Source organism: Coregonus clupeaformis, chromosome 10, assembly GCF_020615455.1.
Source record: "Coregonus clupeaformis isolate EN_2021a chromosome 10, ASM2061545v1, whole genome shotgun sequence".
In the NCBI taxonomy this organism is placed as follows: Eukaryota; Metazoa; Chordata; class Actinopteri; order Salmoniformes; family Salmonidae; genus Coregonus; species Coregonus clupeaformis.
Genome location: NC_059201.1, coordinates 5,032,043 through 5,048,220, shown reverse-complemented (window position 1 = coordinate 5,048,220; position 16,178 = coordinate 5,032,043). Strand labels below are relative to the sequence as shown.

The following is a 16,178-nucleotide window of genomic DNA, read 5'->3' as shown; positions in this document are numbered from 1 at the left end:
AAATAAAACTGTTGGTTTAAAAGCACAGGAAACCTAACAGTAAAGAGATCACAACTATGAATGTGTCCCAAATAGCAACCTATTCCCTACATAGTACCCTATGGGCCTTGGTCAAAAGTAGTGCACTATGTAGGGAATAGGGTGCTATTTGGGATGGGTCCTATGTGACTAGTGCATTCCTGGGGCCTGATATTGCATCCTCACTCAGCAGTGAGGTCATGTCTCTATCTGCTCCAGACAATGGGTGTTCCCAATTTGTAGGAAAGAGAGAGAGAAAAAAGTGGGAGGAGGAGGGACAATACCACTGGAATTCTATTGGTTTGTGGGGTGTTTTACTTTGCTGTGATTGGTTGGCGTAAGCGTTCAAGGGAATCCCACCGGCCAGCAGTCATTTAAGCCTTCTTTGTCAGACTCCTGTGCAGCAGAAAAACCAAAATAGTGCAGTACACCAAAGTTCTCTGAAGAGAAGAGGGCTTTCCAACACACCTTCAGATAGCCTGCCTTTCACTTTGGAACTATATCTCAGGCCCTTCAGCTTGAGGACTATGGATCTGACCTCTGGAATAGAGAAGGTGAGTGAAACACACTTGTAAAAAAACTTTAATTGCATGTCCCAGTTGTAAAAAAAAAAAAAAAACGTTTTCATAAAAAAAAAAGGTGTACAAAAATTTTTAGCAGCAACCACAAAATGTAATCTTCCATATTTCCTGTAGTGTTGTAGTGCCACTGCTGTCTGTACTAGTCTGTTGGTGCAACATGTTCACGTCCTGACCCTGTCAGTGTTTTGGTGTGATACGGTGGTTTTCTTATAGGAACGCAAACGTTGATATTCTGACCAGTAACCCTCCAAAACCCATTTTTAAATATCAGTCTGTCTCCTTACATAAAGTGCATTCGGGGGAAAGAATTCAGATCCCTTCCCTTTGTCCACATTTTGTTACGTTACAGCCTTCTTATAAAATTGATTAAATTATTTTTCCCCCTCATCAATCTACACACCATACCCCATAATGACAAAGCGAAAACCTTATTTACATCAGTACTCAGACCCTTTGCTATGAGACTCTAAATTAAGCTCAGGTGCATCCTGTTTCCATTGATCATCCTTGAGATGTTTCTACAATTTGATTGGATGAGATGTTTCTACAACTTGATTGGAGTCCACCTGTGGTAAATTATATTGATTGGACATGATTTGGCAAGGCACACATCAGTCTATATAAGGTCCCACAGTTGACAGTGCATGTCAGAACAAAGACCAAGCCATGAGGAATTCGAAGGAATTGTCCGTAGAGCTCCGAGACAGGATTGTGTCGAGTCACAGATCTGGGGAAGGGTACCAAAAAATGTCTGCAGCATTGAAGGTCCCCAAGAACACAGTGGCTTCTTTTTTTTAGGGGGTAGATCAGCTTAATATTGCAGATAGATTGTAACTTCCATGAATGTAATTGTCTGCATCACTTCCAATCCATGTTTTTTTATATATATATATATATATAAAAATATATACACTGCTTAAAAAAATTAAGGGAACACTTAAACAACACAATGTAACTCCAAGTCAATCACACTTCTGTGAAATCAAACTGTCCACTTAGGAAGCAACACTGATTGACAATACATTTCACATGCTGTTGTGCAAATGGAATAGACAACAGGTGGAAATTATAGGCAATTAGCAAGACACCCCAAATAAAGAAATGGTTCTGCAGGTGGTGACCACAGACCACTTCTCAGTTCCTATGCTTCCTGGGTGATGTTTTGGTCACTTTTGAATGCTGGCGGTGCTTTCACTCTAGTGGTAGCATGAGACGGAGTCTACAACCCACACAAGTGGCTCAGGTAGTGCAGCTCATCCAAGATGGCACATCAATGCGAGCTGTGGCAAGAAGGTTTGCTGTGTCTGTCAGCGTAGTGTCCAGAGCATGGAGGTGCTACCAGGAGACAGGCCAGTACATCAGGAGACGTGGAGGAGGCCGTAGGAGGGCAACAACCCAGCATCAGGACTGCCACCTCCGCCTTTGTGCAAGGAGGAGCAGGAGGAGCACTGCCAGAGCCCTGCAAAATGACCTCCAGCAGGCCACAAATGTGCATGTGTCTGCTCAAACGGTCAGAAACAGACTCCATGAGGGTGGTATGAGGGCCCGACGTCCACAGGTGGGGGTTGTGCTTACAGCCCAACACCGTGCAGGACGTTTGGCATTTGCCAGAGAACACCAAGATTGGCAAATTCGCCACTGGCGCCCTGTGCTCTTCACAGATGAAAGCAGCTTCACACTGAGCACGTGACAGACGTGACAGAGTCTGGAGATGCCGTGGAGAACGTTCTGCTGCCTGTAACATCCTCCAGCATGACCGGTTTGGCGGTGGGTCAGTCATGGTGTGGGGTGGCATTTCATTGGGGGGCCGCACAGCCCTCCATGTGCTCGCCAGAGGTAGCCTGACTGCCATTAGGTACCGAGATGAGATCCTCAGTCCCCTTGTGAGACCATATGCTGGTGCGGTTGGCCCTGGGTTCCTCCTAATGCAAGACAATGCTAGACCTCATGTGGCTGGAGTGTGTCAGCAGTTCCTACAAGAGGAAGGCATTAATGCTATGGACTGGCCCGCCCGTTCCCCAGACCTGAATCCAATTGAGCTCATCTGGGACATCATGTCTCGCTCCATCCTCCAACGCCACGTTGCACCACAGACTGTCCAGGAGTTGGCGGATGCTTTAGTCCAGATCTGGGAGGAGATCCCTCAGGAGACCATCCTCCACCTCATCAGGAGCATGCCCAGGCGTTGTAGGGAGGTCATACAGGCACGTGGAGGCCACACACACTACTGAGCCTAATTTTGACTTGTTTTAAGGACATTACATCAAAGTTGGATCAGCCTGTAGTGTGGTTTTCCACTTTAATTTTGAGGGTGACTCCAAATCCAGACCTCCATGGGTTGATAAATTAGATTTCTATTGATAATTTTTGTGTGATTTTGTTGTCAGCACATTCAACTATGTAAAGAAAAAAGTATTTAATAAGATTATTTCATTCATTCAGATCTAGGATGTGTTATTTTAGTGTTCCCTTTATTCTTTTGAGCAGTGTATATTTCCCTTTATTACATTCCAACCCCACCATCCCTTCCCTAATTGGAGTAAACTAGTGAACAACAACGCTTAGGCCTCTACTTCCATCTTATACATACTATATACATTTTATGGACACAGTCAATTTTACAATATTATATATATATTTTTTTTTCTCCTGAACTTCTACTCTCAACCTCTCTGATCATTTTCATGATGTCCATCCGGTTTGCTTCTATATGCCATATCTTTCTAACTGTGCTCTTTCACAAAAGCTCCCAACCAACAACCTATATACGTATTATGGACACAGTATGCTTTACATTATTAGTTATCTTGTTATTAGTTGTTGTTATTAGTCCCATCCTTCAACTCCATTCAACACCACCCATCTATCTCTTAACACTATCCATATAGGATTTCTATTTGCCATATATTTTTCAACTGTACTGTGATGTTTTACAAAAGTTCTGAACCTTTCTATTCTCACTGTTTCTACATATTGTAAATGGAAAATACATTTTTTTTCTAAAAGTATTATTATATTATTGATTAATTGACTATGACTTTTCAGATCACCCAGTAATGCTATCTGCAGGGTTAGCTCCAGGTAAATATTGCAATCCTTCAGCCATTCCTGGACCTGTGTCCAAAAACAAGCTACAAATGGACAGTACCAAAACAAATGATCTAATGATTATGTCTCTTCACAGCAAAATCCGCAGAGCTGGGAAGATTGTATCCCCCATATAAATAACATTCTATTGGTAGCAAGAATTTTATATAATAATTTAAATTGAAAAATTATAAGTTTTGAATCCGGCGCCGTTTTGCGTATCAATTCATAAACACTATGCCATGGAATCGGTACGTCAAAAATCTCTTCCCAACTATTTTGCAATCTATATGGGACGGCTGTCAATCCTTTGGTCCTTAAATGAAACTGGTATACTTTTTTATTTATCACAATTTTCTTTAACCAATTATATTCTTTAATGCAAGGCCGACAGACAAGTTCCTTACTTTTTCCCCCTTCCACTTTCCTTTTCCATTTTTGCGGTAATGCTGCAATTATTTGGTTGTAATTTTGGGTAGAGCAGACATTTCCATATATTTTTGTTAGCTGCATGTGCAACATAACTCCACCAGTCCTACCGATAATATCATTTACGAAGATTATACCTTTTTTAAACATTTTGTCAAAAAAAATAGGCTTTTTGTCAATTAGTATATTTGAGTTTAACCACAATATTTGTTTCATTATTTGTTCTGTCGTTTTTGGAGGGTTAAATTGAAATTGCAACCCCTTTCTATGGCTTGTTTTAGAATTAGTGATATTTGGGAGATTATTTCCTTTTCAAATAACTTAAAGTGAGAGGTTGTAATCTGAATAAAGGGAAAAAGGCCATTCTTGAACATTGGGTGAGACAATCTTACTAATTTGCTAGAGAACCAGTTCGGATTCAAGTATAACTTTTGTATGACTGAAGCTTTTAGTGATAGGTCTAATGCTTTAATATTTAATAATTTCATTAATATTCATTATATATAGTGGGGGGAAAAGTATTTAGTCAGCCACCAATTGTGCAAGTTCTCCCACTTAAAAAGATGAGAGAGGCCTGTAATTTTCATCATAGGTACACGTCAACTATGACAGACAAATTGAGAGAAAAAAATCCAGAAAATCACATTGTAGGATTTTTTATGAATTTATTTGCAAATTATGGTGGAAAATAAGTATTTGGTCACCTACAAACAAGCAATATTTCTGGCTCTCACAGACCTGTAACTTCTTCTTTAAGAGGCTCCGCTGTCCTCCACTCGTTACCTGTATTAATGGCACCTGTTTGAACTTGTTATCAGTATAAAAGACACCTGTCCACAACCTCAAACAGTCACACTCCAAACTCCACTATGTCCAAGACCAAAGAGCTGTCAAAGGACACCAGAAACAAAATTGTAGACCTGCACCAGGCTGGGAAGACTGTATCTGCAATAGGTAAGCAGCTTGGTTTGAAGAAATCAACTGTGGGAGCAATTATTAGGAAATGGAAGACATACAAGACCACTGATAATCTCCCTCGATCTGGGGCTCCACGCAAGATCTCACCCTGTGGGGTCAAAATGATCACAAGAACGGTGAGCAAAAATCCCAGAACCACATGGGGGGACCTAGTGAATGACCTGCAGAGAGCTGGGACCAAAGTAACAAAGACTACCATCAGTAACACACTACGCCGCCAGGGACTCAAATCCTGCAGTGCCAGACGTGTCCCCCTGCTTAAGCCAGTACATGTCCAGGCCCGTCTGAAGTTTGCTAGAGTGCATTTGGATGATCCAGAAGAGGATTGGGAGAATGTCATATGGTCAGATGAAACCAAAATATAACTTTTTGGTAAAAACTCAACTCGTCGTGTTTGGAGGACAAAGAATGCTGAGTTGCATCCAAAGAACACCATACCTACTGTGAAGCATGGGGGTGGAAACATCATGCTTTGGGGCTGTTTTTCTGCAAAGGGACCAGGACGACTGATCCGTGTAAAGGAAAGAATGAATGGGGCCATGTATCGTGAGATTTTGAGTGAAAACCTCCTTCCATCAGCAAGGGCATTGAAGATGAAACGTGGCTGGGTCTTTCAGCATGACAATGATCCCAAACACACCGCCCGGGCAACGAAGGAGTGGCTTCGTAAGAAGTATTTCAAGGTCCTGGAGTGGCCTAGCCAGTCTCCAGATCTCAACCCCATAAATCTTTGGAGGGAGTTGAAAGTCTGTGTTGTCCAGCGACAGCCCCAAAACATCACTGCTCTAGAGGAGATCTGCATGGAGGAATGGGCCAAAATACCAGCAACAGTGTGTGAAAACCTTGTGAAGACTTACAGAAAACGTTTGACGTGTGTCATTGCCAACAAAGGGTATATAACAAAGTATTGAGAAACTTTTGTTATTGACCAAATACTTATTTTCCACCATAATTTGCAAATAAATTCATTAAAAATCCTACAATGTGATTTTCTGGAATTTTTTTCTCATTTTGTAGTTGACGTGTACCTATGATGAAAGTTACAGGCCTCTCTCATCTTTTTAAGTGGGAGAACTTGCACAATTGGTGGCTGACTAAATACTTTTTTTCCCCACTGTAAATAGGCCGTTTAATTTTGTCTGGCTTGCCGTTCCAAATAAAATGGAATATTTTTTTCTCATATAATTTTAAAGAACTGTTCGCTAGGCGTAGGCAAGACCATGAGCAAATAGATCAACTGGGATAATACTAAAGAGTTAATCAGGGTGATATTTCCACAAATTGACAGGTACCTTTCCATGGTAGCAAGATCTTATCTATTTTTGCAAACTTTCTATTAAAATGTATCATTTCTTTCTTTTGGGATATGTATTCTGAGTATATCCACATCACCATCAGACCATTTTATTGGTAAACTACATGGTAATGTAAAAATTGTATTTTTTTGTGATCCAATACGTAATATAGTACATTTGTCATAATTTGGTTGTAATCCAGAGAGGTTAGAAAATGTATCTAGATCCTCTATGGGGCTGTGGAGGGATTCAAGTTGTGGATTTAAAAGAAAACATGAATCATCAGCGTACAATGACACCTTTTGTTTTTAAGCCCTGGATTTCTAATCCCTTGATATTATTGTTGGATCTGATTTGAATAGCTAACATCTCGATGGCCATAATAAATAGATAGGCCGATAGTGGACAACCTTGTTTTACTCCTCTTGACAGTTTAAAACTTTCTGAGAAATAGCCATTATTTACTATTTTACACCTAGGGTTACTATACATGATTTTGACCCATTTTATAAGAGATTCTCCAACATTGAAATGCTCCAGGCATTTATATATAAACCCCAGTCATACTTTATCAAATGCCTTTTCGAAGTGGAGATGGGAGAACCTTCCAGAAGGACAACCATCTCTGCAGCACTCCACCAATCAGGCTTTTATGGTAGAGTGGCCAGACGGAAGCCACTCCTCAGTAAAAGGCACATGACCGCCCGCTTGGAGTTTGCCAAAGGATACCTAAAGGACTCTCAGACCATGAGAAACAAGATCCTCTGGTCTGATGAAACCAAGATTGAACTCTTTGGCCTGAATATCACGTCTGGAGGAAACCTGGCACCATCCCTACGGTGAAGCATGGTGGTGGCAGCATCATGCTGTGGGGATGTTTTTCAGGGACTGGGAGACTAGTCAGGATCGAGGGAAAGATGAATGGAGCAAAGTACAGAGAGATCATTGATGAAAACCTGCTCCAGAGTGCTCAGGACCTCAGACTGGGGTGAAGGTTCACCTTCCAACAGGACAACGACCCTAAGCACCCAGCCAAGACAATTCATGAGTGGCTTCGGGACAAGTCTCTGAATGTCCTTGAGTGGCCCAGCCAGAGCCCGGACTTGAACCCGATCTAACATCTCTGGAGAGACCTGAAAATAGCTGTGCAGCTACGCTCCCCATCAAACCTGACAGAGCTTGAGGGGTTCTGCAGAGAAGAATGGGAGAAACTCCCCAAATGGTGTGCCAAGCTTGTAGCGTCATACCCAAGAAGACTCAAGGCTGTAATCGCTGCCAAAAGTGCTTCAACAAAGTACTGAGTAAAAGGTCTGAATACTTATGTAAATGTGATATCTTCGTTTTTTAAAAATTTTATTACCAAGAAATTCTAAACTTGTTATTGCTTTTACATTATGGGGAATTATGTGTAGATTGATGAGGGGGAAAAAAACTATTGAATCCATTTTAGAATAAGGCTGTAACGTAACAAAATGTGGAAAAAGTCATGGGGTCTGAATACCTTCCGAATGCACTGTAGTGCACTACTTTTGACCAAAGCTCTATGGGTGATTTCAGACGCAGCCTATCTCTTACTGGAAGGCCTACTAAAAGACTTTAAACTGGCCACGATATGCATGTGTTGAAAGGTGACATCTTGGTCTGATGTCCTCTAGCTATCACCTGTCTATGGTGAGCTGTTTCAGACCATTGAAATACCAAAACTAAGCCACAACCTTTCTAAACCATCTCTGAAATAGCTTGACCGTCTCTCTCTCTTAAGCTTACTTGACCGTCCCTGAGGATCTATCCTGAATTCACACATTGTTGTGCAGCGGAGGATCCCATCCAATAATACTCTCCCTCCCCTGTGTGTTCTAGCCTGTGTCCCAAATGGCACACGATTCCCTACTGTTGACTAGAGCCCTATGGGCCCCGGTTAAAGAAAGTAGTGCACTAGATAGGGAATAGGGTGCCATTCTCTGGTCTAAAGTAGTGCACTATATAGGGAATAGGGTACCATTCTCTGGTCTAAAGTAGTGCACTAGATAGGGAATAGGGTGCCATTCTCTGGTCTAAAGTAGTGCACTAGATAGGGAATAGGGTACCATTTGGGATGCAGTCCTGGTCTATCTCTGTGCCACAGTTATTCTTCCTGTCACACTAGAGGCCAAGACGGATCACATCAATCCAACAGGACAGGCCCATTTTAAAATACTTTCCTACATTTCAACAACATCCCCCAACCTTGTTCTTGTACTCCCACAATGTTGTCACATTTGAGGAGTGACACATTAATAAACTCTAAAAAAAAAAAAAAACGGTTCTGAACTCTACGCTAAACTCCTGAACTCTACAATAGGGAAGGAAGGGTTAATGAAAGACCTCTGTCTTGGTGTTACAGAAACAAAGTATTCAACAGATAATGTCCAATCAATAAACTTAGTTTGTTGAACAGTAAGCTATAATAAATATTGTGTTATTACAAAAGGACAGTGTGCTATTTTAGGACGGTGTCTATTTTATTGTTGATTGGATGTGTCAACGATGAAGAGTAGAGCGGCTCTTGACCCACTTCAGTTTAGATCCGTCCAAGTGTTTTCTAGAGGGAGTGGGCGCCGCTCACACACACACTTTAGTTTCTTCAGACTGAAGTGTTTTCTAGAGCTATTAGATCCTTCCGTTTCCCACCCGGCTCTGGCTGAGTTCCTAACTTCATACTTAACGTGTTTTAGAATGACAGAGCTGTTTATAACAATAAACCTCACGGCCTTTACAACGAAAAATAGATCCTCCACACTTCCTTTCCTTTGCTCATTTCATCAGCCTTACCGTCCGACTAAAGCAACATTGGTATTAAGGCAGCACACCATTTTTCTTCTTTTTACACCCTAATGTGGTTGCAATGAAAGGCTGTTAACTTTTTTTTATTTTTCATGGCAACGCTATTTACAGAGAAATATGTAGCTAACATATCTCACTATTTATGGAGAAATATGTAACTAGCATATCTCACTATTTACGGAGAAATATGTAACTAGCATATCTCACTATTTACGGAGAAATATGTAGCTAGCATATCTCACTATTTACGGAGAAATATGTAGCTAGCATATCTCACTATTTACGGAGAAATATGTAGCTAGCATATCTCACTCGTTATTTATTTATACTCCAAGCATAACGACTGGCTGGGTTATTGTGGCTCTACAAGACACACTTCATGAACACGTCTTCATTTTTTTCTGGTTAGAGATAACCTGCAGCTTGTCGTGTGCTATCGTCTGTAAATCGCGCGCGTGTGCGTGTGTGCGTGTGTGTGTGCGCGTGTGTCTCCTCTGAGTGAACAAACATTCTCATTCAGATAGTTGTTTACTTTGGCGGTCTCATTAGTGCATAACAGACAGTCTGCCAATCAGAAGTGGCTGCCTCACCCGGCCTGTGTTGACACATATTTGTATTTACCCTGACCGGAGGCCATCAGAGCTGTGGATTATGAAGGGATTTGATACCATGGTTGCACTCTAGTTTGTTTTGTTGCCTAACCTTTTCAACAGACACCTTCAGAACAGAAGGGCTGCTTAGGGTTGGCACCTCTTCTTACAGTCTGCTGTCTCTCTGTCTGTGCCCCTATGAGCTCTGGTCAAAAGTAGTGCTCTATATAGGGATTAGGGTGCCATTCTGGACAGGCCCTCTGTCCTATGTGTCCGTTTGAATCCCGTGTCTCTGTCCTATGTCTCTTCTCTGTATTCCTGTGAAGGACAGAGTGATCGATGATGGTGCTTTATACATAAAGCAGAGCTGGCTTCGGCTTCGGCGGTCTACTCTGCAGCATCATGGATTATAAATAGACCGGGACCAGAGAAAAGAGGGGTCAGACTCACGATGCTCTGCTCATTGGTCCGTATTCAGAAAAGCGTCTCAGAGTAGGAGTGCTGATCTTGGATGAGTTTTGCCTTTTTAGATCTCAATTAATAAGATTATATGGACAGGGGGGGGGGGGGGACCTGATTCTAAATCAGCACGCTTTGTGAATAAGGGCCATTGCTTGCTCCCTCAGACCAGGACCCCCCTCCCCCCTCCTCATCAGACTTTGTCCAATAGAGGGAGAGGGAAAACCTGGCTCAGGTCCCAAGTTAAAATAAACATCTTCAAGTATTTTCTGAGCCCTTCATTCATGAGCTTGCTGTTTTAGACTGAGTTGAAGCATTAAGGAAGAGTTGGCTCCGAGTCAGACCACAGTCAGACCATACACTACAGCATGTTATTGGAGGATCACACACACACACACACAGTCAGACAGCACGCTGCTGCAGGATACACAGGACAGGGCTGCATCAACACAGGGATCATCCCTGTACAAAGTGCACACACACACACACACGCACACACACACACACACACACACACACACAGTTTTCTGGATTTTTTTTATCTTTCTCCAAATGGTTATAGGTTACTGTTGGATATAATTGTCTCAACAGTGATGTCATTAATAGTTTTTTTTTTTTTTTCAGTCGCAATGACATCATTCTAGTCGTGGGAGAGTTTCAGTGTATCTGTAATCAGTGACATCATCACTCTGCTCAGCCTGTCTAATGTTTAGGAGTCTGAAATTATGTGTCACTGTCTCATGTCTGTCATGAAATTGTGTAGAAGTCTAGAATTAAGTGGGTCTGAAATTGTGTGTGTGTGTGTGTGTGTGTGTGTGTGAGTCAGTGCATCTGTGTGAGATAAGACAGATCAAGTTTTAAGGTCACATCCACAAGTACAGTGAAATGCCTTCACTGCAAACTCAAAACCCAACAATGCAATAATCAATAACAATGTAATACTAGAAAAAACACAGGATAAATAAGAAAAAATATTTAGAACACAATAAGCAAGCAAGCAAGCATATTATATACAGGGTCAGTTCCAATACCATACTATATACAGGGTCAGTTCAATACCGTACTATATACAGGGTCAGTTCCAATACCATACTATATACAGGGTCAGTTCAATACCATACTATATACAGGGTCAGTTCCATACCATACTATATACAGGGTCAGTTCAATACCATACTATATACAGGGTCAGTTCCAATACCATACTATATACAGGGTCAGTTCCAATACCATACTATATACAGGGTCAGTTCCAATACCATACTATATACAGGGTCAGTTCCAATACCATACTATATACAGGGTCAGTTCCAATACCATACTATATACAGGGTCAGTTCCAATACCATACTATATACAGGGTCAGTTCAATACCATACTATATACAGGGTCAGTTCAATACCATACTATATACAGGGTCAGTTCCAGGGTCAGTTCCAATACCATACTATATACAGGGTCAGTTCCATACCATACTATATACAGGGTCAGTTCAATACCATACTATATACAGGGTCAGTTCCAATACCATACTATATACAGGGTCAGTTCCAATACCATACTATATACAGGGTCAGTTCCAATACCATACTATATACAGGGTCAGTTCCAATACCATACTATATACAGGGTCAGTTCCAATACCATACTATATACAGGGTCAGTTCCAATACCATATTAACAATGTGCAGGGATACTGGAGTGATGGAGGTAGATATGTATAGGGGTCAGGTGACTATATACAGGGTCAGTTCTATACCATATTAACAATGTGCAGGGATACTGGAGTGATGGAGGTAGATATGTATAGGGGTAAGGTGACTATATACAGGGTCAGTTCTATACCATATTAACCATGTGCAGGGATACTGGAGTGATGGAGGTAGATATGTATAGGGGTCAGGTGACTAGTCAACAGGATATAAGATAAACAGAGTAGCAGCAGCTTGTATGTGAGTGGGTGTGTGGAGTCACTATAAATGTATGTGCATATTATGTGTGAGTGATCAGATGATGGAGTGTGTGTGTGTGTGTGTGCGAGTGTGTACGGCCCTGTGAGTGTGCATTCGATCAGAGTCTTCAGTGTGTTTCTATATGATGTGATTCAATGACCTGCCACTGGCATTAAAGAAAGCATGTGTGTCCATGTATGCTGATGATTCAACCATATACACATCAGCAACCACAGCTAATGAAGTCACTGAAACCCTTAACAAGGAGTTGCTGTCAGTTTTGGAATGGGTGGCCAGTAATAAACTGGTCCTGAACATCTCTAAAGAGCATTGTATTTGGTACAAATCATTCCCTAAGTTCTAGACCTCAGCTGAATCTGGTAATGAATGGTGTGGCTGTTGAACAAGTTGAGGAGACTAAATTACTTGGTGTTACCTTAGATTGTAAACTGTCATGGTCAAAACATATAGATTCAATGGTTGTAAAGATGGGGAGAGACTCTGCTTTTTTGACACCACACTCCACAAAGCAAGTTCTGCAGTTTCTAGTTTTATTTTATCTTGATTATTGTCCAGTCATATGGTCAAATGCTGCAAAGAAAGACCTAGTTAAGCTGCAGCTGGCTCCAGAACAAATTCAAGAAAACGTAGAGTATTATACAGAGCCATGAGTGCATGGAACTCCCTTCCATCTTATATAGCGCAAGTGAACAGCAAACCTGGTTTCAAAAGACAGGTTTAAATAAATAAATAAAGCAACACCTCACGGCAGAACGCCTCTCCCCCATGTGACCTACTTGTTGTGTGTATGTACTGACATGTATGTGGAACTGATTGTCACGAACAGAAGAGGACCCAAGAGCGCAAGTTCAAATTCAGAGTTCTTTATTCAAGGTTACAGGCGGGAAGAGGAGTCCCAGGGGTGTCAGGGGTCTTTCAGGGTCCTCCTGTGGGTACCTGTGCTCCGGGGGTCACCAAATGTCCGGGGGTGTCCAGTCCAAGTGCTTAGTGTGTGTGTTCCCCAGTGATGGAGCGGCGTATCGGGCTGAGGGTGGTGAAACGTCTGGGCACGCTCATCTGGTGGTCGGAGACCTGGGGGAACACACACACACAACAGCAATATGAATGGCAGGCAGAAGTACAGATCAGGGCTGGGCAAATATCGTGGTGAGAGACAGAAGGCAGAAACGAGTTACCGGAGGGGCTGAAGATCGGAGAGTAGTCGAGGTCCAGAAGGCAGGTTGGGATAGACGGGGCAGTAGAACAAGGAGGCAGTCAAGAAAGGATCGGTATCACAAACAGGAGTCAGAGCGCAGACAGGCAGGTTACTGGTCCGGGTTTGAAGACGATCTGACAGGGCTTGGCTGAAAAACAGGGCTTGATATACTGGGAGAGGTAGTGGGAAATGCAGTTCAGCTGGCAGAGTAATTAGAACAGAGTGAGGCAAGGTGAGGATGGTGAGTGGGAAATGCAGTGCAGCTGGCCAGGTAACAAGAGCAGAGCAGGGCAGGTGGAGCTAGTTAGGCTGAGTAGAGAGAGGGAGGTGAGCAGAGTGGAAGATAATTGAATGCAATTAATGTTGCTACCAGGGAGAGAGAGTGCTCATGACAGGACCCCCCTCCAAGGGACGGCCCCAGAAGTCCCAAGAACAACATCATGCCGGGAGGGTGGAGGGGAGCAGGCGGCGGGTCAGAACTCCTCCGAGCGGTCCGAGTGAATCTCCTCATCCTCAGAAGGAGCTGGAGGGTCACGGTCGGGGAGACAGGACAGGCACTGAGACAGGAGCAGGGCGGGCCGGACGGCTAGGAACCCCTCTTGGACGGCCCCTACGGATTGCAGGCTGATCAGGATGTAGTCGGTGGAAGTCAGTGATAAGGGTCCGGTCCACTATCCTCCTGGCCGGGATCCAGGTCCTCTCCTCTGGACCATATCCCTCCCAATCAACGAGGTACTGAGACCCCTACCCCTTCGCCTAGAGCGGAGCAGCCGCCGGACGGTGAAGACAGGACCGCCATCTACGAGGCGCGGAGGAGGTGGCGCCGGAGCTGCAGGGACCAGGGGACTTTCATGGACCGGCTTGACCTTGGAGACGTGGAAGGTGGGGTGGACCCGCATGGAAGCGGGCAACTGAAGTCGGACCGCCGTTGGACTGATGACTTTCTGCACAGGAAAAGGACCAATGAAGCGAGGGGCCAGCTTTCGTGATACAACCCGCAGCGGCAGATCCCGGGCAGACAGCCAGACCTTCTGACCAACCCGGTAAGTAGGTGCTGGGGTCCTCCGTCGGTTGGCACCGACGGCGTAGCTGGTTCCAGACTTCAGGGAGCACAGTGCGAGCCTGGGCCCAAGTGCAGCGGCAGCGGCGGGCATACGCAAGAGCAGACGGACAGGTGGCATCCGCCTCCTGGCTGGCAAACAGTGGAGGTTGATACCCGTGAGACACACTGAAAGGGGGAGAGCCCGGTGGAGGAACTGGTGAGTGAATTATGGGCATATTCCACCCAGAGCAGGTGTTGAGCCCAGGCCCGGGGGATTTTGGGAAGCCACACACCTCAGTGCCTTCTCCAGCTCCTGGTTCATGCGTTCAGTCTGGCCGTTTGACTGCGGGTGGAATCCAGACGATAGGCTGGCGGTGGCTCAAGGAGATGACAGAACTCCTTCCAAAAGGTTGCTGAGAATTGCGGGCCCCGGTCCGACACTATATCCTGGGGTAGGCCATGGATACGAAACACATGTTCCAGGACCACCTGGGAGGTCTCTTTAGCAGAGGGTAGTTTGGGAAGGGGCACGAAGTGGGTCATCTTACTAAAGCGGTCAACAATGGTAAGGAGACCTCCCAGGTGGTCCTGGAACATGTGTTTCGTATCCATGGCCTACCCCAGGATATAGTGTCAGACCGGGGCCCGCAATTCTCAGCAACCTTTTGGAAGGAGTTCTGTCATCTCCTTGGGGCCACCGCCAGCCTATCGTCTGGATTCCACCCGCAGTCAAACGGCCAGACTGAACGCATGAACCAGAGCTGGAGAAGGCACTGAGGTGTGTGGCTTCCCAAAATCCCCGGGCCTGGGCTCAACACCTGCTCTGGGTGGAATATGCCCATAATTCACTCACCAGTTCCTCCACCGGGCTCTCCCCCTTTCAGTGTGTCTACGGGTATCAACCTCCACTGTTTGCCAGCCAGGAGGCGGATGCCACCTGTCCGTCTGCTCTTGCGTATGCCCGCCGCTGCCGCCGCACTTGGGCCCAGGCTCGCACTGTGCTCCTGAAGTCTGGAACCAGCTACGCCGTCGGTGCCAACCGACGGAGGACCCCAGCACCTACTTACCGGGTTGGTCAGAAGGTCTGGCTGTCTGCCCGGGATCTGCCGCTGCGGGTTGTATCACGAAAGCTGGCCCTCGCTCATTGGTCCCTTTTCCTGTGCAGAAAGTCATCAGTCCAACGGCGGTCCGACTTCAGTTGCCCGGCTCCATGCGGGTCCACCCCACCTTCCACGTCTCCAAGGTCAAGCCGGTCCCATGAAAGTCCCCTGGTCCCTGCAGCCCGGCGCCACCTCCTCCGCGCCTCGTAGATGGCGGTCCTGTCTTCACCGTTCGGCGGCTGCTCCGCTCAGGCGAAGGGGTAGGTCTCCAGTACCTCGTTGATTGGGAGGATATGGTCCAGAGGAGAGGACCTGGATCCCGGCCAGGAGGATAGTGGACCGGACCCTTATCACTGACTTCCACCGACTACATCCTGATCAGCCTGCAATCCGTAGGGGGCGCCCAAGAGGGGTTCCTAGCCGTCCGGCCCGCCCTGCTCCTGTCTCAGTGCCTGTCCTGTCTCCCGACCGTGACCCTCCAGCTCCTTCTGAGGATGAGGAGATTCACTCGGACCGCCGGAGGAGTTCTGACCCGCCGCCTGCTCCCTCCACCTCCCGGCATGATGTTGTTCTTGGGACTTCTGGGGCCGCCCCGAGGGGGTCCTGTC

At 44.9% G+C, this 16,178-nt stretch overlaps 1 protein-coding gene across 1 annotated transcript in view; it reads left to right on the top strand.

Moving 5' to 3' along the window:
- The first annotated feature begins 436 nt into the window (after window positions 1-436).
- LOC121575768 (LIM and cysteine-rich domains protein 1-like) overlaps window positions 437-16,178 on the top strand; it is a 43,359-nt gene continuing 27,617 nt past the window's right edge. The window contains exon 1 of the mRNA XM_041889063.1: window positions 437-572. Within this exon, the coding sequence (XP_041744997.1) occupies window positions 546-572 (27 nt within the window). The 5' untranslated portion in view covers window positions 437-545. The remainder of the gene's footprint in view (window positions 573-16,178) is intronic.